The sequence below is a fragment of the Lottia gigantea genome, assembly GCF_000327385.1.
Source record: "Lottia gigantea unplaced genomic scaffold LOTGIsca_9, whole genome shotgun sequence".
Lineage (NCBI taxonomy): Eukaryota > Metazoa > Mollusca > Gastropoda > Lottiidae > Lottia > Lottia gigantea.
In genome coordinates, this window is record NW_008710950.1 from 45,652 (window position 1) to 65,284 (window position 19,633).

Consider the following 19,633-nt stretch of genomic DNA (forward strand, 5'->3'; position numbering starts at 1 on the left):
ACAATATTGTCTAAACATTAAATTACAAAAAAGTAGAGATCTCTGGAGTCTTTATAGTAAGAGTTTAAACACTATCAACAAGTGGGGTTTTCATTCAAGTGTCAAAGGTAACATTGTCTTACTTTTCATCAGTGGAAAAATTTAACTTATTTAACTTATTTAACGAGTAACCAAGGGTCTGAGCACTAGGTCTGTCATCTTCTATAGAAGATAAGCTATGTAAAGTACTTGATAAATTTCTCTTATCTAATGTCAGGTCTTCCACAAGTTCTTGGATTCGATCTCCTTTATTTTCACCAATTATAACTCTAGACACACATCCACAGGGGCACACTGGAATATATTTTGATTGTTTTGGAGGATATAAGGTGGGAAATTCTGATGTGTGCACAGTTTGAAGAGATTTAGTATTTACTACAAGAACAGATTTATCCATTTTGATTACTGAGGTAAACGATGGCTCGATAGTGCCACCGATATCAGAATTTGTGTGAGACGGCATCTCGTTGGTGGGTATTAGTTCTTCATAGTTGGTGTATGTACTCACAGATTCGCTAAAATTGTCAGTTAATTCCATTGAGATATCACCTATTAATGTTGTCTCAGGTAGTGTTGAGGAAGATGTAACAGAATCTGTGTATGAGTCAAAATTTGATAGATCTAAATTATCTAGTGAATTACTGGAATATTTCAGTGTTTCTGTAAGTTGTTCAACTGTTTCAGTGTAATAAAATGTCGAGCCAGAGAACTGAGTTGTTTCAAGGGAGGGGGGGTGGTTTGTTTCGTCAGTTGAGGACGCTGTTTCTGATAATGATTCCGTTGCTTCTATACTGTTAGTAAAAGAGACAGTAAATGAAAATGACTCTTCTGATAATTCACTGACAACACTAATTGTAGCGTCTTGCATAAGTGATGATGTTTCTACGACGAGTGAGGATGAACTGTTCCAGAAATATTCAGTAAGACTTCTCCCTTTAAAAATATATAAAACATTAAATTACTTGTGAAAAGTTCATAAGCTGCTACGAATGTTTCGTGAAATGTTGTTTGTATTTCAGGATCGTTTTTACTCGGTTTATTAAATGACACTGGACTTAAAAGGAATAAGGGACTTTCTATGGTGGTTCGTATACGACTTCATTTATTTTTTTAAATTTTGAATATTAATTTTCACCTGGGTGAAAATACAAGTTTTTAATTCAAAATTAGGTTTTATAATCATATTCCAGTTTTTCAAAATGAAAAAAATAAATGATGTCGTGTACGAAGCACCGTGGCTTTCAGAGTAACTACTTCGATGGACTGGTATCATTTTTGTTCTTTTTTTGTTCGTGATCTTTGCAGGTTCTTTTAGTGATATGAACCATTTAGAGGACAGTATAAAACTTTATATTAAATATATAATAATAAACATGATACTTACCACTAGGATGATAGAGTTTTGGGACCTCCACAGACATATTACCAATTCTTATAGCTTAAAAAATATTTATATTTTAAATTATATTACATAATTGTTTATATTGTTTATCAATTATGTAAATTTAATATTATTGTCCTGTTGTTTAACGTTTCGACTAATCGCCTTCTTGAGAAACATTTGAATAATTTATATTTTACGTCTTTTTTATACTTATTCTGTTTAAACGTTAAGCAATATGGAAATGATATAATATTTACATTTTATATCAAAATTCTTAAAAAATGGCAATAGGTAATAGATAATACTATTACTAATAATATTGTAGTCATTGAAATATATCTTGTTCATGAATAAATAGTAGTAAGGTAGTATAAAGCAAAACGGATGTCACTCTAGAGATTGTTATGGTCGATCAATGCAGAAACCATATTAATACGACCAAACACCATGCAGCAAAATTTTTGGCAGGTTTAAACAATTTGATAGATAAACACGCAAAAAGTGGAATTAGTCTACATGACAGCTTACAACAATAAAAATGTGATGACCAACATTTAATTTGTACTTGCGTATAGTCAAACATCAATTATATCAAATCCTCACTAAATATTAATCAACCTTACTTTGTTGCAAACATAATTATCAAATTTAAAATGTTCTCCAAGAATGTGGAATGGTGCCCATCTAAAGCCTAATTTTTGCCCTGAGTTCAAACTGCATTATTACAGAGCAATAAACCAACGTGAAAAATATACGACAAAAACTTTAGTCTTCATAATATGCAGGAGATGGTAGCAGTTTATGTTTTGCGCAACGGTTAAGGTTAAACGGTGAAAAATCGAAAACATCATCTTTGTTTCTACACAATTCAAACCAAAAAGAAATGCATTATGGCAAGAAAATCTTCATTGTGTGACATGTAGACCGTAACTTGTGTTCTGTTTTCCGATTATGTTTGTCAAATTATCCTTCTTGTGAAAGGGCTTCACCTAAGTTTCTGTGCCTCATCCTTTTGTTTTATGCAATAAAATATGTTTAAATCAACACTCTCTGTATCACGTCCAGAAGAACAGTTTTATCTGTAATAATTACGTTATTATTATTTATTATTATTAAATATGTTATTATAATTACCATGTGAACAACTGTATCTATACAAATCATAAGAATTATCTGTTTGGTAATTTGAGTTGTCGAAATAGTAATAAATATCCGACTGGTGATAGGTTATACAAGGAGCTACTATATTGATGTAGTTATAAGCTATACAGGACTTATCACTGTCACAAATTCCAATGCACTGGAGATGACTTTTTAAAAAATGTAGGGAGCCATCGTTCCCTTTAGTTTTATAAACCACCTCATAACCACAAACACCTGTAAAACAGAAAATTATATAAATGTCGAACGTGGTAGATAGAAAACAAAAGATACCCACATTGAACTATTTAACGTCCCACACCTTACGGCAAATAAATATCTATTCTTCGCAATCGGAAATGGTATTATAGTTTTAGCATCATCTTATTTGAATCTTATACCTAAGTACTAAGTATACCTTATATCTAAGTAATTATTTACCTGGTTGTTCACAAATAAATGAATGGCTATTGGTACAGTTATCTTCTAACCATAGTAAAGTTGTTGAGGCTCGAACACATGTCCCGTGTGTATTAGACGGTAAGCTTTCCCATTTGTCCCAGGTAGCAATATCGGTCCCATCTTGCCATAGAAATGTCAAATTTGTATATCTCTTCAATCCGATCCAGAATGATGAAATTCCACCTCTGAAGTATAATGCAACATAAAGATTATGTAGGCACTTTTCAAGCCTCATATAAATGTAACCAAACAGTAAATTATTTATTTCAGATATTCGATAAGAAACTGCAAATTTGTTCCTTCAAATATCGATCTTGTGATTTCGTGGCACAAATGGTCGTTTTAAATTACAAGCAACTAGAATTGTCTATTAGGTGATAAAACAATGAAAAATTTTTTTTATTAGTTTTCTTAATGTTCTTATTTATTGTGTTTCAAGATTAACATTTCTTAAAATAATTATTCAATGGTTTCTCGAATTTAATATTTTCTTAAGAAACACACTTACAGTGAAGGGGTGGCTATTTTCAGAACATCTGTAAACTCTTCAGTGCTTCTATATTCTAAAAGCGATGCTCCAATGTGCGAACAAACGTCTTTCGCTTCTTGCCATGTAACTGCTCTCTCAATAATGGTATAAACTAAACAAACATACCAAAACCCATCAACCCATACAATGTTAACGTTTATTATTTTTAAAAAAAATCAATTTTAACATTACAATTTATTGTATTGGAACTGTATTCTAGAAAGCCCATTTGATATCGAAAAGAAGTTTGGATCAGTTGGATTTGGATTAAATGTCTATGTCATAATAGTTAAATAAATACAGTAGCTTTCTTAAATTTCAAGATACAATAAAAAAAAAAAATACAGCATGGATAATGATGTTTATTCAGCCTAGTTGATCATCACAAAAGTAATCAGCCTCTATCTCAATTTAAATGATCAAACCAAAATAGATAGAAAAATGTCACATTTATCACGCTCAAAAAATCTCCAAAAAATCGTGCCAGATTTTGTGACACAGATAGGGAATTTAGTTGAACAGAGGCTGTAGGCGACAAGTAATAGTCTACTCTTTTGTTCCTTGTCTTTTGGTGGTCAAACTGATGCACAATATTGCTAAAACAGTTACGTTGAACTAAGATAATTAAGGGAGAAAATAAAATTATTGAGCGACGTCTGACTTGATAAAGCTACTTACTAGACCCCGTAGATGGTGTACTAAAACAGTTAGTATATGGTATATTAGTAGGCGAGATAGATGGATATACTGTATTATCTACGTCCACTAAAATTGAAAGTAAAAAAAATTATTTGATTTTCGGTTCAAAAATTCGTAATCATTTGAATAATAAAAAATTTTCGTTCAAGAAAACGTATATACATACTGTACATACTGTATATACTGTACAATATCTATTGTTTGGTGTTTAAAAGTCTAAGGATCTTGAATAATTGTTGCTTTTCTCCTACTTAAGCTCCTAGTATACTACAAAGTATATTGGCTACTATATTCCAAAACTTGTATAGAAAATACCATCAATACCCACTTGCGGAACTTACCTTTCAAGCATTGTTTCTTCAAAAAAATGGAACCAGTATTTGATGTTTTACCACCATTATCAAAGATTGTAGAATCATTCGATAAATGTAGAATACATGTTTCAGTGTAAATATAGTATGTAACTCCCCAACATTCCATTCCATTCAGTATAGCCTCATCACACAGGCGCAAACAATCATTTTGTCCCATCACAGCTGCATTAAAACTAATACCCTGTATTCCAATAGTGTTGTTGAAAATAATATAATCACACAGACCTAAAACATAAATAATTATTGCACTGGGTAGAAACCAAATGAATGTAGTCGTTGCAGACATTTTTTGGCAATAAAGTGCGACACAATATTTATTATCACCCAATGTCCCGCTTTATATAAATACCATTTTTTATCAAAACCCGTTATACTAGACCTATTTTCCACAGATCTGTGACTTTTTACGTCTTTTACAACAGCTCAGGTGGACGGAATATATATACGTGCATTGAGTATTAGTATGTAGTTTGAGTTCTAATTAAGATATCCAAGAAATTCCAACGGTTAAATGGGAATTCACAGCTTTAATTGAGGTATGTTTCAAAATAAATGTAAAAACTTTGCAAAAAAATAAAAATTTTACAAGGTTAAAAAATTACGTAATCAGATTAATTTGTTCTCTAGCTCACTGATTTGACACCAAGGTGTGAAAGTTCGAACCAACAGATTTATTGTTGTAACACTCACTTGACACCCTCTCAATCAGTTTGACACGTTAGGACTTTATGCGCAGAGTCGCATGGTGATTTTGAGAAATCGGGAGTTCTAACGCCCAAAGTGATTTTAAAACTTTGATGACACAGTTATATTTGTATCAGCATTCTGTCTGTATCCTGTAATTTTCACGTCGATCCAATAATTAGCGCCAAAGTAGAAAATTTCATAAATTTTTCATGCAATTTTTTTCCTCTATAATTATAATTTGTCTATAGTATTCGATAGATCTTGTTACAAAGGACATAAAAAAGAAAACTCGAGATAAATCGGTCCACAAATAAGCTCTACAGCCTCAACACCAATTTTTTGCACATTAGGTCTATGCAATATATCACTTCCGGTTTAGCAAAAATTCCAATTAAGAAATTCATTTGTTGATTCCAGCCCATTTAAAAAAAACTTTGGTCGAAACACAAAACAAAAGTACTTAAAATGGATAAATCGATTTGCCACACGTTAAAGGATATAAGAATCAGATGTATGAAATGTCGTGATGTGTGCATCTTAAGCAGTGATTTGAAAGCTGTAAGTGAACGTGCTGTGTGGGCAGAACATGTGGTGTTTTATTCCATAGACGGGGTGCACAGTTAGCGAAAGCTCGCGAACCGCAACTTTCTTTCCAATCAAACGTTCAATGCGTTTAGTGACAGGCAGCCAGTTTAATTGAATAAAAAAGGAGTAACGTGTTCGTGAAATCAAATTGATTGTTATTTCTTGGTGAAATTAGGAAGGTTGTGCAGTAAACTGTTGCAGAAATCAAGTCGTGAAGTTATAAAGGCATGAATCATGCGGTCGAAATACGATATAAGAGAAATAAGCAGATAGTTGAAACATGACAAGATCCAGAAGCGACAGTAGTAATAAAAATAAAAACTTTATTAGACACCCAGTTGCATAAGGCATTCTTCCCTGGGATCTTTCTACATACAACTACAATTACATATTTACAAAAGGATAAACTGAAAGTAAGAAAGAAAATAAATGAATATATGAAAAGTAGACGAATGAATATAGGAAAATGTATGTGACTAACACATAAAATAATTGAATTAAAGGTAATATTTACCTTTAATTATCAAAGATGAAGAGAAAATAGAAAACTATTAGTAACATTATTATATCGTAATTCCCCTTTCAGTCCTGTCTTAAAATTATCTACATCATTAGATTGTTTAAGTACCTGAGGTAATGCATTCCAGAGTAAGCCTTGTATTTACATGTTAGATGATTTTTTTGTTTCCGAACCTAGACAGAGATTTGTGGTAGAAACTGAAGATAGTAAAATAATTTTGAAAGTAATGAGGACATTTTCCGTTCATAATTTTGTAAGTCAGTATCCTAGTGTTATATTTGGTTCTTTGTTCAAGAGTTAGCCGATTTAATTGAGAAAGCAATATCAAACATAAAACCAAGAATTTTTATTACTTTACTCGGATCCACATAGCAGTCAACGACTCTTAGCCGGTCTAGTTCTTCTGTGACTTGGGAACGCGAATGATTATCTCAGAAATGGGATTGTTTTTAGTTAAACTAACCAGCAATAGTGTTCACAGCTCACCGTCGACATTTTAGCCTTCAAAACCTCGTGTGTCAAGTATTATTCGCGTTTGAATGTTAAAATGACGACTGTCATAGAAATATAATCGACCAAAACAAAATTATTGGTTCAAAGAATAAAATGGTGAACACATACCTCCGTCGGTTTCACAAACAAATGAATTCACATCAGTACAATCTTTTACTCTCCAAGCAGGATTACTAAATTTTGATCCTTTATACAGAATGACACAATACAAAATATATTCCTCTGAATTTGAATCCAAATCATCATAATTTCCTATTGGTGTACAATCTGTCCAAAAATATTCAGCTGTGTTTTCCTTCAGGGCAGCATTATGTAAACCAATGTAAAACGAGTCACCGCTGAAACAAATAAAAAAATATATAAGCAGGAATGAAGCAATATAAGCAATTTATCTGTTTTAGTAATTTTCTTGATAACCCTGCCTTATATCATATATGATGTAAAAGTTTTATTTCTGGATTTGGAGGGTTTGCAATAAAGACATCATAATAAATGGTATTTTCTGGAATTGCGGGAGCCACAGTCCTAGTCGGATTGGAAATGAGGGTGGTGCAAGATGGACTTATAAATTTCCCCGATACACATACGAAGGCTAGAACACGTTTTGAGCTCAACAACTGTATTATTATAAATTGCAGTTTTTGCCGAATTCGCATCATTTCGGTTGTTAACCTGCATTGTATGTGGTAGACTACATATATAGTACTCTTAGAAATCTAGTATTAGAAACTAATGGCTTGTTTACCCGTTAACCCATGTATTATCTAGTCGATCCAACAAAAATGAGTTTTCCGAACTGCTCTCAATTTTCACCAAATATCCACCACGTAAGGAGCATATCATATTAGCTGCATTCCATGATTGTTGATCTGTGTACATGGTGTATGTCTTCATGCTGGTTGGAATTGACCAAACACCTAACAAACAAAATGTGTAGAAAAATATAGAATATTTCAATACAAGAGGATATGATTGTAACAAACTGCGAAATGAATTCATGAACCACCTGAAAGCAAAGCAAATACTTTTTTTTCTATATAACATGGAAATTCCATTCATTCCCCGCAAACTACGAGAGCCTATTGCTGACCTGGAATCAGCACAACAAACCGAAAGAAGGAATGAAATGGACAGTCGGAAATTTGAATACCAAATAGATTTCCTCTTTGATATTTCAACAAAACAAGCTGAAGCCCTGACCCAAACAGAGAATGAATTTATGAAACTGATAGAAAAGTGCTCCGATGCAGATGCATGTCAAATTATAAAGGACCTCTGGAAAACCGAAATCAACATACAGGAGGAGAAGTCAAACAAAATCTGGAGAAAGCGAACAGAATTTCTGCTTTCACTGCCAAGGAGAGAGTTCGAGCCGAACACGGAGGAGACTAGCCTTGAGACAACAGATAATGGCTGGCGAACCGTCCCTCCGAAAAACAAACCAACACGCAAGAACCTTTTTTGGAACAGGGAAACAAACGAAAACGACCCCCGAAACAACGTCAAAACGGACAATACCAACATCAACACAGTTACCAATCGACCATGTCCCAACAGAGACCGAACCACCGGCAACGACAAACCCAACAGGACCGTCCATGGAATCGCATACCTTTCTGGAAGAAGAACCCATCACAGAATCGGGATTACGAGGAACCAACGAACTCGAGAACTCGAGTCAACCAGGATTCCAGACGGATCAACCACGGAAACAATCGGGACAACAGACCACCGTGGAATCAGCCGAACCGGAGAGGATAAATTCGAAAATAACCAATTTATCATCTCATTCACTGAATGAAAATGAGATCAAACTCCTTACTCGTGGTCTCAAATTCACGCCAACACCCCGTAATCCAAACGAATGTGAATTGAAAAGTGATGTAAATTATAATTTGGAAAAGACGGTTAGGTGATATTAATGATTTATATGACTTACTCAATAACCTTGATCCCAATATCAAATTTACAATTGAGACAAATGAACTCAAAATTTCATTTTTGGATGTTTTAATCATCAGGAAAGATGATTTAATAATTACAGATCTCTTTTCCAAAGATACGAACACAAAAAAGAGATTATCCGATTAATTTAATAAAAACGGGATAGGGAGAGCGAAACAAATTAATGTAACCTCACTGAGAACACCTAGATCAAAATCAACCTCGGATTGTATTCCCTTTATTTCAACTTACAATCCGACTCAATTTTTTCCTCACATTTTTAATAGCAAAGATATATTATCTTCAAACGATAATCTTACTAAATGTTTCGATGGAGTTACACTCATCAATAGTAAAAGACAACCCCCTAATCTAAAAAGAATATTAACTAGTGCTAAATATCGCAGTTTTGATACCACATACTCTACATCATGCTGTGGAAAGTCTGCTTGCAAATTGTACATTCACCTTCAAAAATTGTAACTTTAATTTTAAAATTAATAGTAACATGGACTGTAACGGAACCTCATATATGTACTTATTTGTAACAATTGCAGTAAGACATACATTGGTGAAACGGGTGGGCCTTTGAACCTTCGAACGAATAACCATAGGAGAGTTCTAAAAACCCAGAAAAGGCACCATGTGCCGTCTCGAGACATTTAAATAGATGCGCAAATCATCTAAGTATTAAATTTAAAGTCTTCCCATTCTTCCAATTATTTACTGACAATGTGCAATCCAGACGACAAAAAGAATCATGGTTCATTAACAAGCTTAAACCTGAACTAAATGTACAATTCTTTTCTTAATTATATTATATTGTTATCTCATTATATTATATTTTTATTTAATAATCAATTATCCCATAACCCTGATTAGGGTTTTTAACTAGTTTCAACACAATAGTTTTATTTACTATCTTGCATAAGTGAGTAACTATGGTATTTTATGTTTGTTTTGAATAGTGACCTCCGAATTGTTTATATTGTTGAAAGTTAAAATTATTTTATATCTCTGAAGAAGCTATTAATCTGAAAGCATGCTAAGATATTATGTATATATGAATTGAATATGGATTAAATAACAACTTGTTCTGTCGAAAATGGATTAAAAAGTGTTTCATTTTACCAAGAATTGATGACAACCCTAATTACTTATACATGTATATTTAGAAAAAAAGGATTTGCTTTATTCACGGTAAAATATATAAGAAACCAGGGTTGTCTTCAATTTGTGGTAAAATGAAACTCTTTTAATCCATTTTCGAGAGAACAAGTTGTTTACTCACCCGTGCACCAAAATAATAGAACCATGAATCGAAAACAGTTCATCTAAAAGTAAAAAACACAATACAATTTTATTATTAAGAGTACGACAAATTGATAATATATATATATATATATATATATATATATATATATATATATAAATATACGAATGTTATCTCGAAATGTCTCAACTAATCTCTCTCAGGTTACATCACATTTGACTAATCTTTTCAATTTCTGATTGTTTCTCATCATAAGAAACTTTGAAATAACAATATTTCATGTGATTTATGTCGCATTGCACTGAAAACCTCTCAGGTGAAAAAAGTGCATGTTATGTTGAGAGATACAAAGTTATACAATAGTTGGAAAAACGTCCTGAAATGGTATTTTAAACAGTAAAATAAGGCTAATTGGTCAGTCCAAATCACTTGACACACCTGGACATACGCCAAAATGGCAGCTATATCCAATGAAATCATGACAGGTTAACAAAAGATGGTATCCAACAGTGCCAGCATTTTTTAGCCAAGGCCAGCTCTAAAAATCCTCAATCTTCAAAAATTCCTCACTATTACTGATTCTGAAACACACATAATCAAGAAGGAGACATTTAAGTCAATAATCGTATCCTGTTCAATCGAAAAGAGATGGTTGGTGACTTCCAAGATTGATATGGATTTTATAAACCGAACAAGTACACTATAAATCATAAAGAAATTCAGATTATAGAGACAATCGATATTCTAAAAGACATGAACGGTGAACAATGAATAAAATGAGTACAAAATTTTTTTCAAAATAAGAGTAAATTATTTAAAACCACGTTGATTTTATAATGTTTTAGGTCAACTGAATTAATTGTAAACTGTAGCTACATTATTGAAAAAAATATAAACTTTCTCGATTTACGTTACTTATTCGCGGGTAGATGACTAATAGTGCAATATTTCAAGTTATGGTCGTTTCAGTTTCGTGATGCCCTGGGCACATTGGTTAACGACTAATCCAGGGCTTCTCAACCATCCATTTCCCCACTAGAGAATTTTTTCTGCAGACACCTCTAAACCATCTGCCCACGACCTAGGTATCAAAATCTCAGATTTGTTTTTGATTTTTTGTATCACTGAAAAAACTGAAAAGTTTGAATTAAAGAATTTAAAACAAATTGGGTTTAAAGCAGCGTCTTTTTTCACATGTACATGTAGATAAATTATATCTTACCTTCAGTTTAGTCTTAAACCTTTATATAATAAGAGTATATTTATATATTATATCAATTCCACTAGTTCGTATTGCTCCTAGGTGTCTATCATCTATAAGATATTTTTCTTCTCAGTTTTCCACTACTATTGTTTTATATTAGAACCATTATGATGTACTTCGATCTTTCAAATGGTTTAACAATAAATCTGCGTATGATCAATCAAATATCTTATGCTGGCAACAACTATCCTTTCCGTGCATGACAGCAGAAATAGAATGACAGCTACATTGATAATAGATTCGTAAAATAATACACATATCACGCAACTGTATAATTTCTAAAAGCTGACACGTATTCAAATCAAAATGCATATAAATTATGAATTTGTTTCATTTACAGCTTTAGAAGGTTTTCCATCAATATTTTGCAATAGACAAATATATATCTCTCCACAACCACACACAACCTTGGTAAAGTTCGAATATTTGGAAGAAAAATAACTATTACACGCCTATATATTTGATACGTTTATCGGTAGACTGGCCGTATATAAAGGAGTTAATTGGGTATCTATTTGTTGATCGTGGGGTGCATGTCCTCATTCCAATAGTCCGAATTGTTAAGTCTGTATTGTAATGCCTCATTTGGTGTAAACTTGATGCATTTAAGTGAAGTGACAGTTGGGTCCCCTGCTCTACTACCTGGTCGAATTGATTTTATATGATTTATTTTGGTGAAGTCTTTGAAAAAGGTATGATCCAGATACTTCACATCATATGGTGCTGGTGTTCTTCTTGCAATTTCCATAACACGAACATAGTCAGCTGCGTAGTATATTTCAGTATGTTTTAATTTCTGTTGTATAGCTGAATGTACACTGTCGACCTCCATTTGAGTGTGACCTTTCCAAAATTTTCTGTATAATTATCTTACAAATGTTTGTAATGCTTTTACAATAATAGCATTTCTATTTTGATAGGTGCACCCATCGCTGTAAATGATGGCTGTGTCATATTCATCTCGTGATTCGAGAAGAAAATCTCATATACATGAAGCGAATTCATTTGCTGTAAGTCCACCCTAACCTTCATGCCATACGTAACATCTCACACTCTTGGTAGCAAGATTTTATATTGTGAAGTTATGGACCGACAGCATGGTTTTATAGTAAAGGGTGGATGCCTTTAAACGGGGGGATGAAAGGACAGCCTGCATTTACATCGCCAGGGTCATGATTCTTTTGCCGTCAGGGTTTATACTCAGCGCTTTATCTTTTGCTTTTTCGGCTCGAGACTCATCCTTTCGAGCGATATGGACAGACCACACATCTTCAGTTATATTTCCAGTCTCCTATGCAACACAAGTGTCACGCTGATCTTTTTGGGCTGAAATAGAGCGAGATTTAAGTTGTTAAATTCTTCAGCAAATAGTTTCCTACTTAATTTTGTTCTTTCGTGTCAGAATGGAGGTTATAGAGGTGAGACATAGATCTGATGTCAGGTTTCAGGTACAGCTTGAAAGAATTACTTGCCATTGTCTCCCCGGGAGTGGTATGGCGATCGTGCCTTGTCTGTGGTCTTTGTGGGGTTATCACACCAAGCTTTTATAGACCATGTACCCAAGTCAGTTGTTGATGTAAACATTTGTCTGCAGACTCTTTTGCGGACCCCATCCTACTTGAAATGATATACATAGGTTGATGAGCGCATGGATGTTTCTGCTTCTGTTACTTTCTGTTTGGGTTCTATTATATCAACTAACGAATTAACGTAAACTTTTCGCTGTTTCCAGTTCTTGTGTTCCCATACGTCATTGAAAATCGACTGCCTATCATCTTCAGAAAACTCTCCACATGATCTCTTCTCTGTGATTTGCAACTACACTTGGTCTTGATTCTTCTAGAGCCCTATTCAACGTCACCTTTATTCTTTTTCTTTCCACGATATGTTTTACCCTTTTCTCTTATTTGTTTGTTCACATTTTGATTCCATGTTTTTGGATTTTCTCTCCCATTTCTAGCTTTCTTTTTCTTTATTTTATTGTGTTCAACTGACTCTTCTACAACCAACTTTCTCTTCACAGTCTTGTTCGCATGAGTTTCCTCTTTGGCGATAATAGAATCATGTTCATCCTGAACAGAAGGAACACAATCTGGATCATCTTTCAGCGCAACGTTTGTGACTAAAGGACAGGTTTCAAAGACGGCTTCCATTGTAGGCAAAAATGATTCGACTTCACACAAAGACACTTTGAACATCAGAATTATCTCCATCTTCATCTGTTTTGTCATCAGCAATAAGTTCTGCCAAGAAAAGTAGAGCTTTTTCATTTTTCATATCAGCAATCTCTGGCATTAGTTTCAATAATTTAGTTTAAATAATAAAGATTAAGGCCCGTATGCACCATATAAAATCAAATTAAGAAGAATAGAATTATTTTAAACCTTAAATAGATTTAGTTAAATGTATTTAAAGATAATTCTATTTTTTGTATTGACCAACTTACATTTAACTAAATATATTTATCTGTACTGTAATTGAAATTCCTTTTTCCATTCAAACCACCATTATACACAATCTATATATGACAAAAGAGTTTAAAGATTGGTCACTAAGACATATTTCTTACTTAACATTTTAATCACTGCTGTATGTTTCTTTTAAAGTTAATTCTGCTGACTTTAATTGACATAGGATCCACAGGCTTTCATCAGGAAGTAGGTATTCAAATTAGCTTTAATTTGATATCAAAAACTTACACAAAAATTAACATAGATTATTTCCCCTGATGATGACAACAGAAGGTAACAACTGGACTCGAGGACGGTTGACAGTAATGATTTTGAATATGTAATTGTATCCATCAACATCGTCTGTATTTTGCAACATCGTAATAAAATAGTTATAGTAAAACATTCACCACTTTCTTCTATTCTACCATCGAGAACAAAAACTCATTTTGACAAAAAATTGAATTAAAAGGTTTTATCAGCACTAGGACGATATATGACCTGTTCTTAGATCATACATTTTCTTTTACGCTTCGTGGGTCATTTATCTTGTCACATGATAGCAACTCGTTTTCATTAGCCCAATAGGTATTGGACGTAACACTCCATTCATTTCATTCCATTATATTTGATATGACAGCGTCTGTTTCCCCATTACGATAACATGATCCACATTCATTCTATATATTGAACTTCTCAAGAATTTTAACGATCATTGCATATTATATCATATTTTTCAGTAAGACATGACAAGCGTATTTGTATTGCAAAATTCCAATAGAAAAACCAAAGTAATCATCTCGCACATCGAGTACCGTATTTTCGATTCCTATACCCTAAAAGAAAAAAGATAAAACATTCGTAAGAAAAAAGGATCGGTGGTCATAACAGAAATATTCTGTAGTTGAAATAAATACCAAAATGTTGGTTTGGTTTTACCATCGCCAAGACAGGGACCCTACACACCATCCCATGATTTCATTCTTTGTATTGTTGTCAAAAGAATCCATGACATATCGCGTTTTCTTACAACTGATAATTTTTAATAAGCATAATTATTTTTTATGTGACAACCAGAGACATGTTCAAATTGGGGAACCATCAATCCAGAACAGCGTAAGATAGTATCTCCATTATTGAAGCCATCAGAAAACGTGGTCGATGAAAGATTATTGTTAGGCCATATTGTTGTTACACCTAGATAACTTCTTAAGAATAGTTTTCATTGGCTGGAATTTTAGACAATCTCAATTTTACTTCTAAAAACACGCGAAATGTTTATGTTTTTTTGATACAAATTTAAACTAATAGAATTAGAAAATGGAATGAGCGATATCAAACAACATTTTATTCATTGCACCACATAACAAATGGAAATGTTTTTCTTTTCGTCCTAGCATAACGTTAAGTTAACCTTTTAATGAATATTTCAAAATTATTATACAGCAATTACAATACAATCAATTTAGATTGAAATCGTTTAACCTGGAATGTGGTGTATCGATATTTTTATATAAAATCTATTACAAAAATAATAGACAAAATAGTTTATCAGTAGATTACGTTATCAATATTTAACGAGGAATTTGAATGTTATGTAAGAAACCAGACATAAATATTCCCTGTATCATAAAGGAATGAGGGAGAGGACTAGAAGCAACTGCATGTTTCAGTTATCAGTAGAATGTTCAGGTCTCCTGTGATTGATTTGATTCTTCAATTAATTACCCTCTATTCCAAACTCAAATTACATCAGTCCCTTTTTCGCCTTTTTCTTCGCTTTCTCGACTTCTCATCCTTTTCCTCACCTTCTCGACTTTCTCTCGCCTATGATGGCCTTTAGCTGCCACATACCTTTTGCCAATTGCCTTTTACTTCAACAATTCAGTTAACAAATGTACATGATGACATGGACAACTTGTTGTATTAAAGATAAGAGGATTATTAAGCAGATTGATTAGGAATACAGATCAAGTTCGTATACATTTGGTACACTGAACATAACAACTAATAGCAAAACTAGAAGTTATTCAGATCTCCAATAATAAGATGGGGACTGAATAGGACAATCAAGGTTTGAAAATTTCTCATTAAATTCTTCAAGAGTAAAGTAGTTGTGAAGGAAAATTTATTTTCCTAAACAGACAGTTTTCATATCTAGTTTACATGCTTTACGATATCTATAATATGCCTATATAGAATCAGTTTCTAACTACAGTCTTGTCAAACTAAAAACTGAAGGGTTACGGAGAAACTTCAAAATATCTAACACGACAACTAAATTAACCCATTTGTTGCAGTCTTTTATCAAACGGCTTCCAAAACAGCATTACGGTGACTTACAAAATATGATTCGTAATGTAGACCAAACGTTTTGTAATTGCCTCTTCTTACCCAATAGACAAAAAAACTATTTTCTATCTCATGATAGATTTGATCCCATCTATAGATACTCATACTTGATTTTTCCTTGATATTAGCTGATTGAATAAGTATATTAATATCTAAATCCCTTTGTAAAGATTTTCATCTTTTCAGAACCTATCACACTCTCTTTAAGAACTGGTGGCAAGAAGACAACAGGTTTATCGTAGAATACCGGTACAAATTTTAACCTGAAAGGCCCTCTATACTACCTATTTCTTTATTTGAGACCTTGCATTCTTAAATTGGAGAGAAGACCTCTGTTTCTTCGACCTAATAGCACCCATATCAAATTAAGTACAAAAGACATAGCAAAAATGTCAATGAACTAATGTCATTGTAATGACTGATATCTATACGGTCTATAATTCACTAAAAAATCTATCAATTTAATGTAGAAAAGATGTTCATCGATCGATTTGACATCAATATTTCTGTTAAATTCACGTTTGAATGAAGCCAATTTAATACATTTTGATTTTACTTTAGATATAATTAAAGTGTGATCAACGACAATCTACGGTGGTTTGTTTAGGACATGTTTAATTTTTTATAATTTATGGTTTAATTCCACTTATTTTTAATTTGTGTTTACTATTTTATGTGACTGAACATGAATATCATTGCTGTACTATTGAAGATTATAAAGATGCGGACAAATATTTGAAAAATTTCATTGATTTTCAACTGCAGTTTGCAACCTATTTCAAGATCAATAAATTGATTGTTCTCGATAATGTCAGTCAGTCAACACACGAGCAATAATTTGTTTCGCTATAAGTGGTTACCAGATTCCCTAACACTATATTTTCTTGATACTCAATTCGTTTAATCTATGACCTATCGCAATTTGAAGCTCTCTGCTCTTTTATTAATTTCAATGTATTCAACTCTGGTTCGCACTTTTTTTTTGGCAAAAGTGACTATCAAATTTCCAATACTTTTCGCATACAACAAAAATCGTAGCCACGTTAAACATATATACTGACTTGAACGTAACTGAACACGGATATCATTGCAGAAAATTTCCACATTTCATATGAGCGTATTTAAATCAAAAGTTTCGGATAAGGAATAGATAATACTTAAGATGGGTTTCCTTATTTTTTAGTGTCAAATTAAGCAAACTATTTGAACTTAAGTGGTGTTTCTAATGAATTATCATGTATTCTCAATCATATCATTATTTTCTTACATTGCATGTAATTAAGAGTTTTAACCAATAAGAAATGTCCATGTATGTACAGTCTGGATGATCAAAAAAATATTTTTTGACGTTTCTTGTTCGGTCACTCATTTGAATTCTGCTGGTAATTCTCTTCTAATTTAGCTAATTATGAATTAATTATGGACATGTGAGACAAACTGGTTAATTTCCAAGTCATTACAACACCTCTACTTTCTATTCATGTAAGTATTAGCATTTTCATTTTCATAAATGAAAATAAGGGAACCCATCTTTACAGTAAAAACTCATCACAAAAAGCAATTACAAAAATTTTAATAAAACGCAGTAAAAAGTGTTCTAAAATCATCTCTGAACTAACAATAAAATCTGCAGTACATATACCTTTGGCCAGCAATAAATTTACATTTGTTTTTAATGTAGAATAAGACGTCTTAATCCTAAGTCCGTAATCCTTAATTCTTACTCCTTCATTTGTTGGTCATTTTTGACATTTTTGACAAAATTATGAAGTAAAATTTGTAAAATTCTATTCTTTTTACTATTAAAGCCAAATTAAAAAAACACGGGTCTCTTTACATTTCTTCGGTAACAAATCTTCAAATACAAATCATGCCCATCAAATGTTGCTTAACATTTCACCAAATACATTTCTCGAATATCAAACAGTGCCATCTGTCTTCATAATTGTGTACATTGAAATTATGACGACAATTATCGTTGTTAGATTATCTGATACAGACTATAGATTCTGATAGTGACGTAATGCCAAACTGAATGTAGTCTAGAGCTTCGGTTACATGAAGCCCTTAGCGATTGTAAATATTGCTTTCTCTTCTTCTTATGGCGTTCTGCGATTTTTCTGTTTTACTTTTCTTTACGGAGGCTAACTTTAAAGACCAACAAAACGACGTGATTTAGCAATTCAAACGTCTACTCTGCTGCTGTAGTCCATTCATAAACGATTTTCGGGTTTTCGCCGCCATGTTCTGTGGGTACCAAACTTCGACCTTGACCTTAGTCAAGCGCCATCGTAATGCATTGGCAGCAAATCTTTCCTCTTCGTTCCATCTTCTATTATTATAATAATCTTTTTAGAAATAATTACAACATCATGTAGACAAGGGGAAACCGGGTTGAAAAATTCGATGGCATCATCTCGACCCATGCTGGGGTTGTAGGCCTACCCTCGACCCTCTTACCCTTATAAAGTGGTTATTTTTATTTTAACCGTTCTACAAAATCAAAAGACGAGTCTTTAATGTTATTTCCAAACACGAATAAATATGAATATATATGGCGAAGAAGACGAAAAGCTGCGACGGAATTAGTGATTAGCTCAGCTGAACAATTTCCGTTTCCGAATATGTTAAATCGTAACCTTCAAAGAGTGATAATGATAGACTACTTCTGATCGAGAATGGTAGTTTGTTTGAATGCTTAAAAACACCTTCTTCGTGCGACTTTTGCCTAGCATAAGCCAACGTTTGGCGAGAAGAAAACTATCGTTACTAGATCGAAGGTTTCTCCAGGATCGATAGAAAGCTAGAAGATCACTTAAATTTTCCTACAGGAAATTGAAACAATAGGGTAATTAAAGGGAGATAACAGCATCAAAAATAAAAGAAGATTTCACCTATTTGGACTAAGATCGGTAATTTATTTGTCATCTGTTTCCATGTTCAATCACGAAATTCAACCTTCTATAACTTTTTCCAAAAATCTCGTTGAAAACTTTCCAATATGTCACATTAAAACCTGGCCAATACTTAAGTTTCTGGACAAAAATTCAATATATCATAACCATGAAAATCTAGGCAAACTGAAAGTAGACCACTACTTTTTATCAACGTTTGCTAGCCTGTCACTGCACACAAAACGACTATTTTTAGAACTGTTTCTCGTTATTTTACAAAATCTGAAAGAAACATCAAATTCCAAATCTGGACCAAAAACTAGTCAAAAATAAGCATGCAAAAACCCAAAAGGGGATTTCTTCATTAACACGGACAATATTATACAATCATTTACATAAGAAGTTTTAGTGGTCTGAGTCTTATTCGTATATGAAATAATTTTACTGCATTGTTTATCAAGGGAAGTAACTTGTACTAGAATTTAAAGCATGCGTAACTAGCATTATGAATTTGAATCTGTTAA

At 32.8% G+C, this 19,633-nt stretch overlaps 4 protein-coding genes across 4 annotated transcripts; 1 reads left to right on the top strand and 3 right to left on the bottom strand.

Annotated features, from left to right (window-relative positions):
• Nucleotides 1-118: 118 nt before the first annotated feature.
• On the bottom strand, nt 119-1,460 carry LOTGIDRAFT_155623 (hypothetical protein; the record flags this gene model as incomplete). Its single annotated transcript, XM_009068166.1, has 2 exons — nt 119-972; nt 1,424-1,460. 2 exons carry the CDS (start codon nt 1,458-1,460, stop codon nt 119-121), a joined length of 891 nt encoding a protein of 296 aa, XP_009066414.1.
• A 998-nt stretch (nt 1,461-2,458) lies between these two features.
• On the bottom strand, nt 2,459-7,826 carry LOTGIDRAFT_155624 (hypothetical protein; the record flags this gene model as incomplete). Its single annotated transcript, XM_009068167.1, has 8 exons — nt 2,459-2,502; nt 2,558-2,800; nt 3,005-3,210; nt 3,534-3,666; nt 4,233-4,319; nt 4,595-4,852; nt 7,041-7,270; nt 7,678-7,826. 8 exons carry the CDS (start codon nt 7,824-7,826, stop codon nt 2,459-2,461), a joined length of 1,350 nt encoding a protein of 449 aa, XP_009066415.1.
• Nucleotides 7,827-8,341: 515 nt separating this feature from the next.
• Nucleotides 8,342-8,848, top strand: LOTGIDRAFT_155625 (hypothetical protein; the record flags this gene model as incomplete). The annotated part of the gene is made up of 1 exon (XM_009068168.1): nt 8,342-8,848. One exon carries the CDS (start codon nt 8,342-8,344, stop codon nt 8,846-8,848), a length of 507 nt encoding a protein of 168 aa, XP_009066416.1.
• Nucleotides 8,849-13,260: 4,412 nt separating this feature from the next.
• On the bottom strand, nt 13,261-13,626 carry LOTGIDRAFT_155626 (hypothetical protein; the record flags this gene model as incomplete). Its single annotated transcript, XM_009068169.1, has 1 exon — nt 13,261-13,626. One exon carries the CDS (start codon nt 13,624-13,626, stop codon nt 13,261-13,263), a length of 366 nt encoding a protein of 121 aa, XP_009066417.1.
• Nucleotides 13,627-19,633: the final 6,007 nt, after the last annotated feature.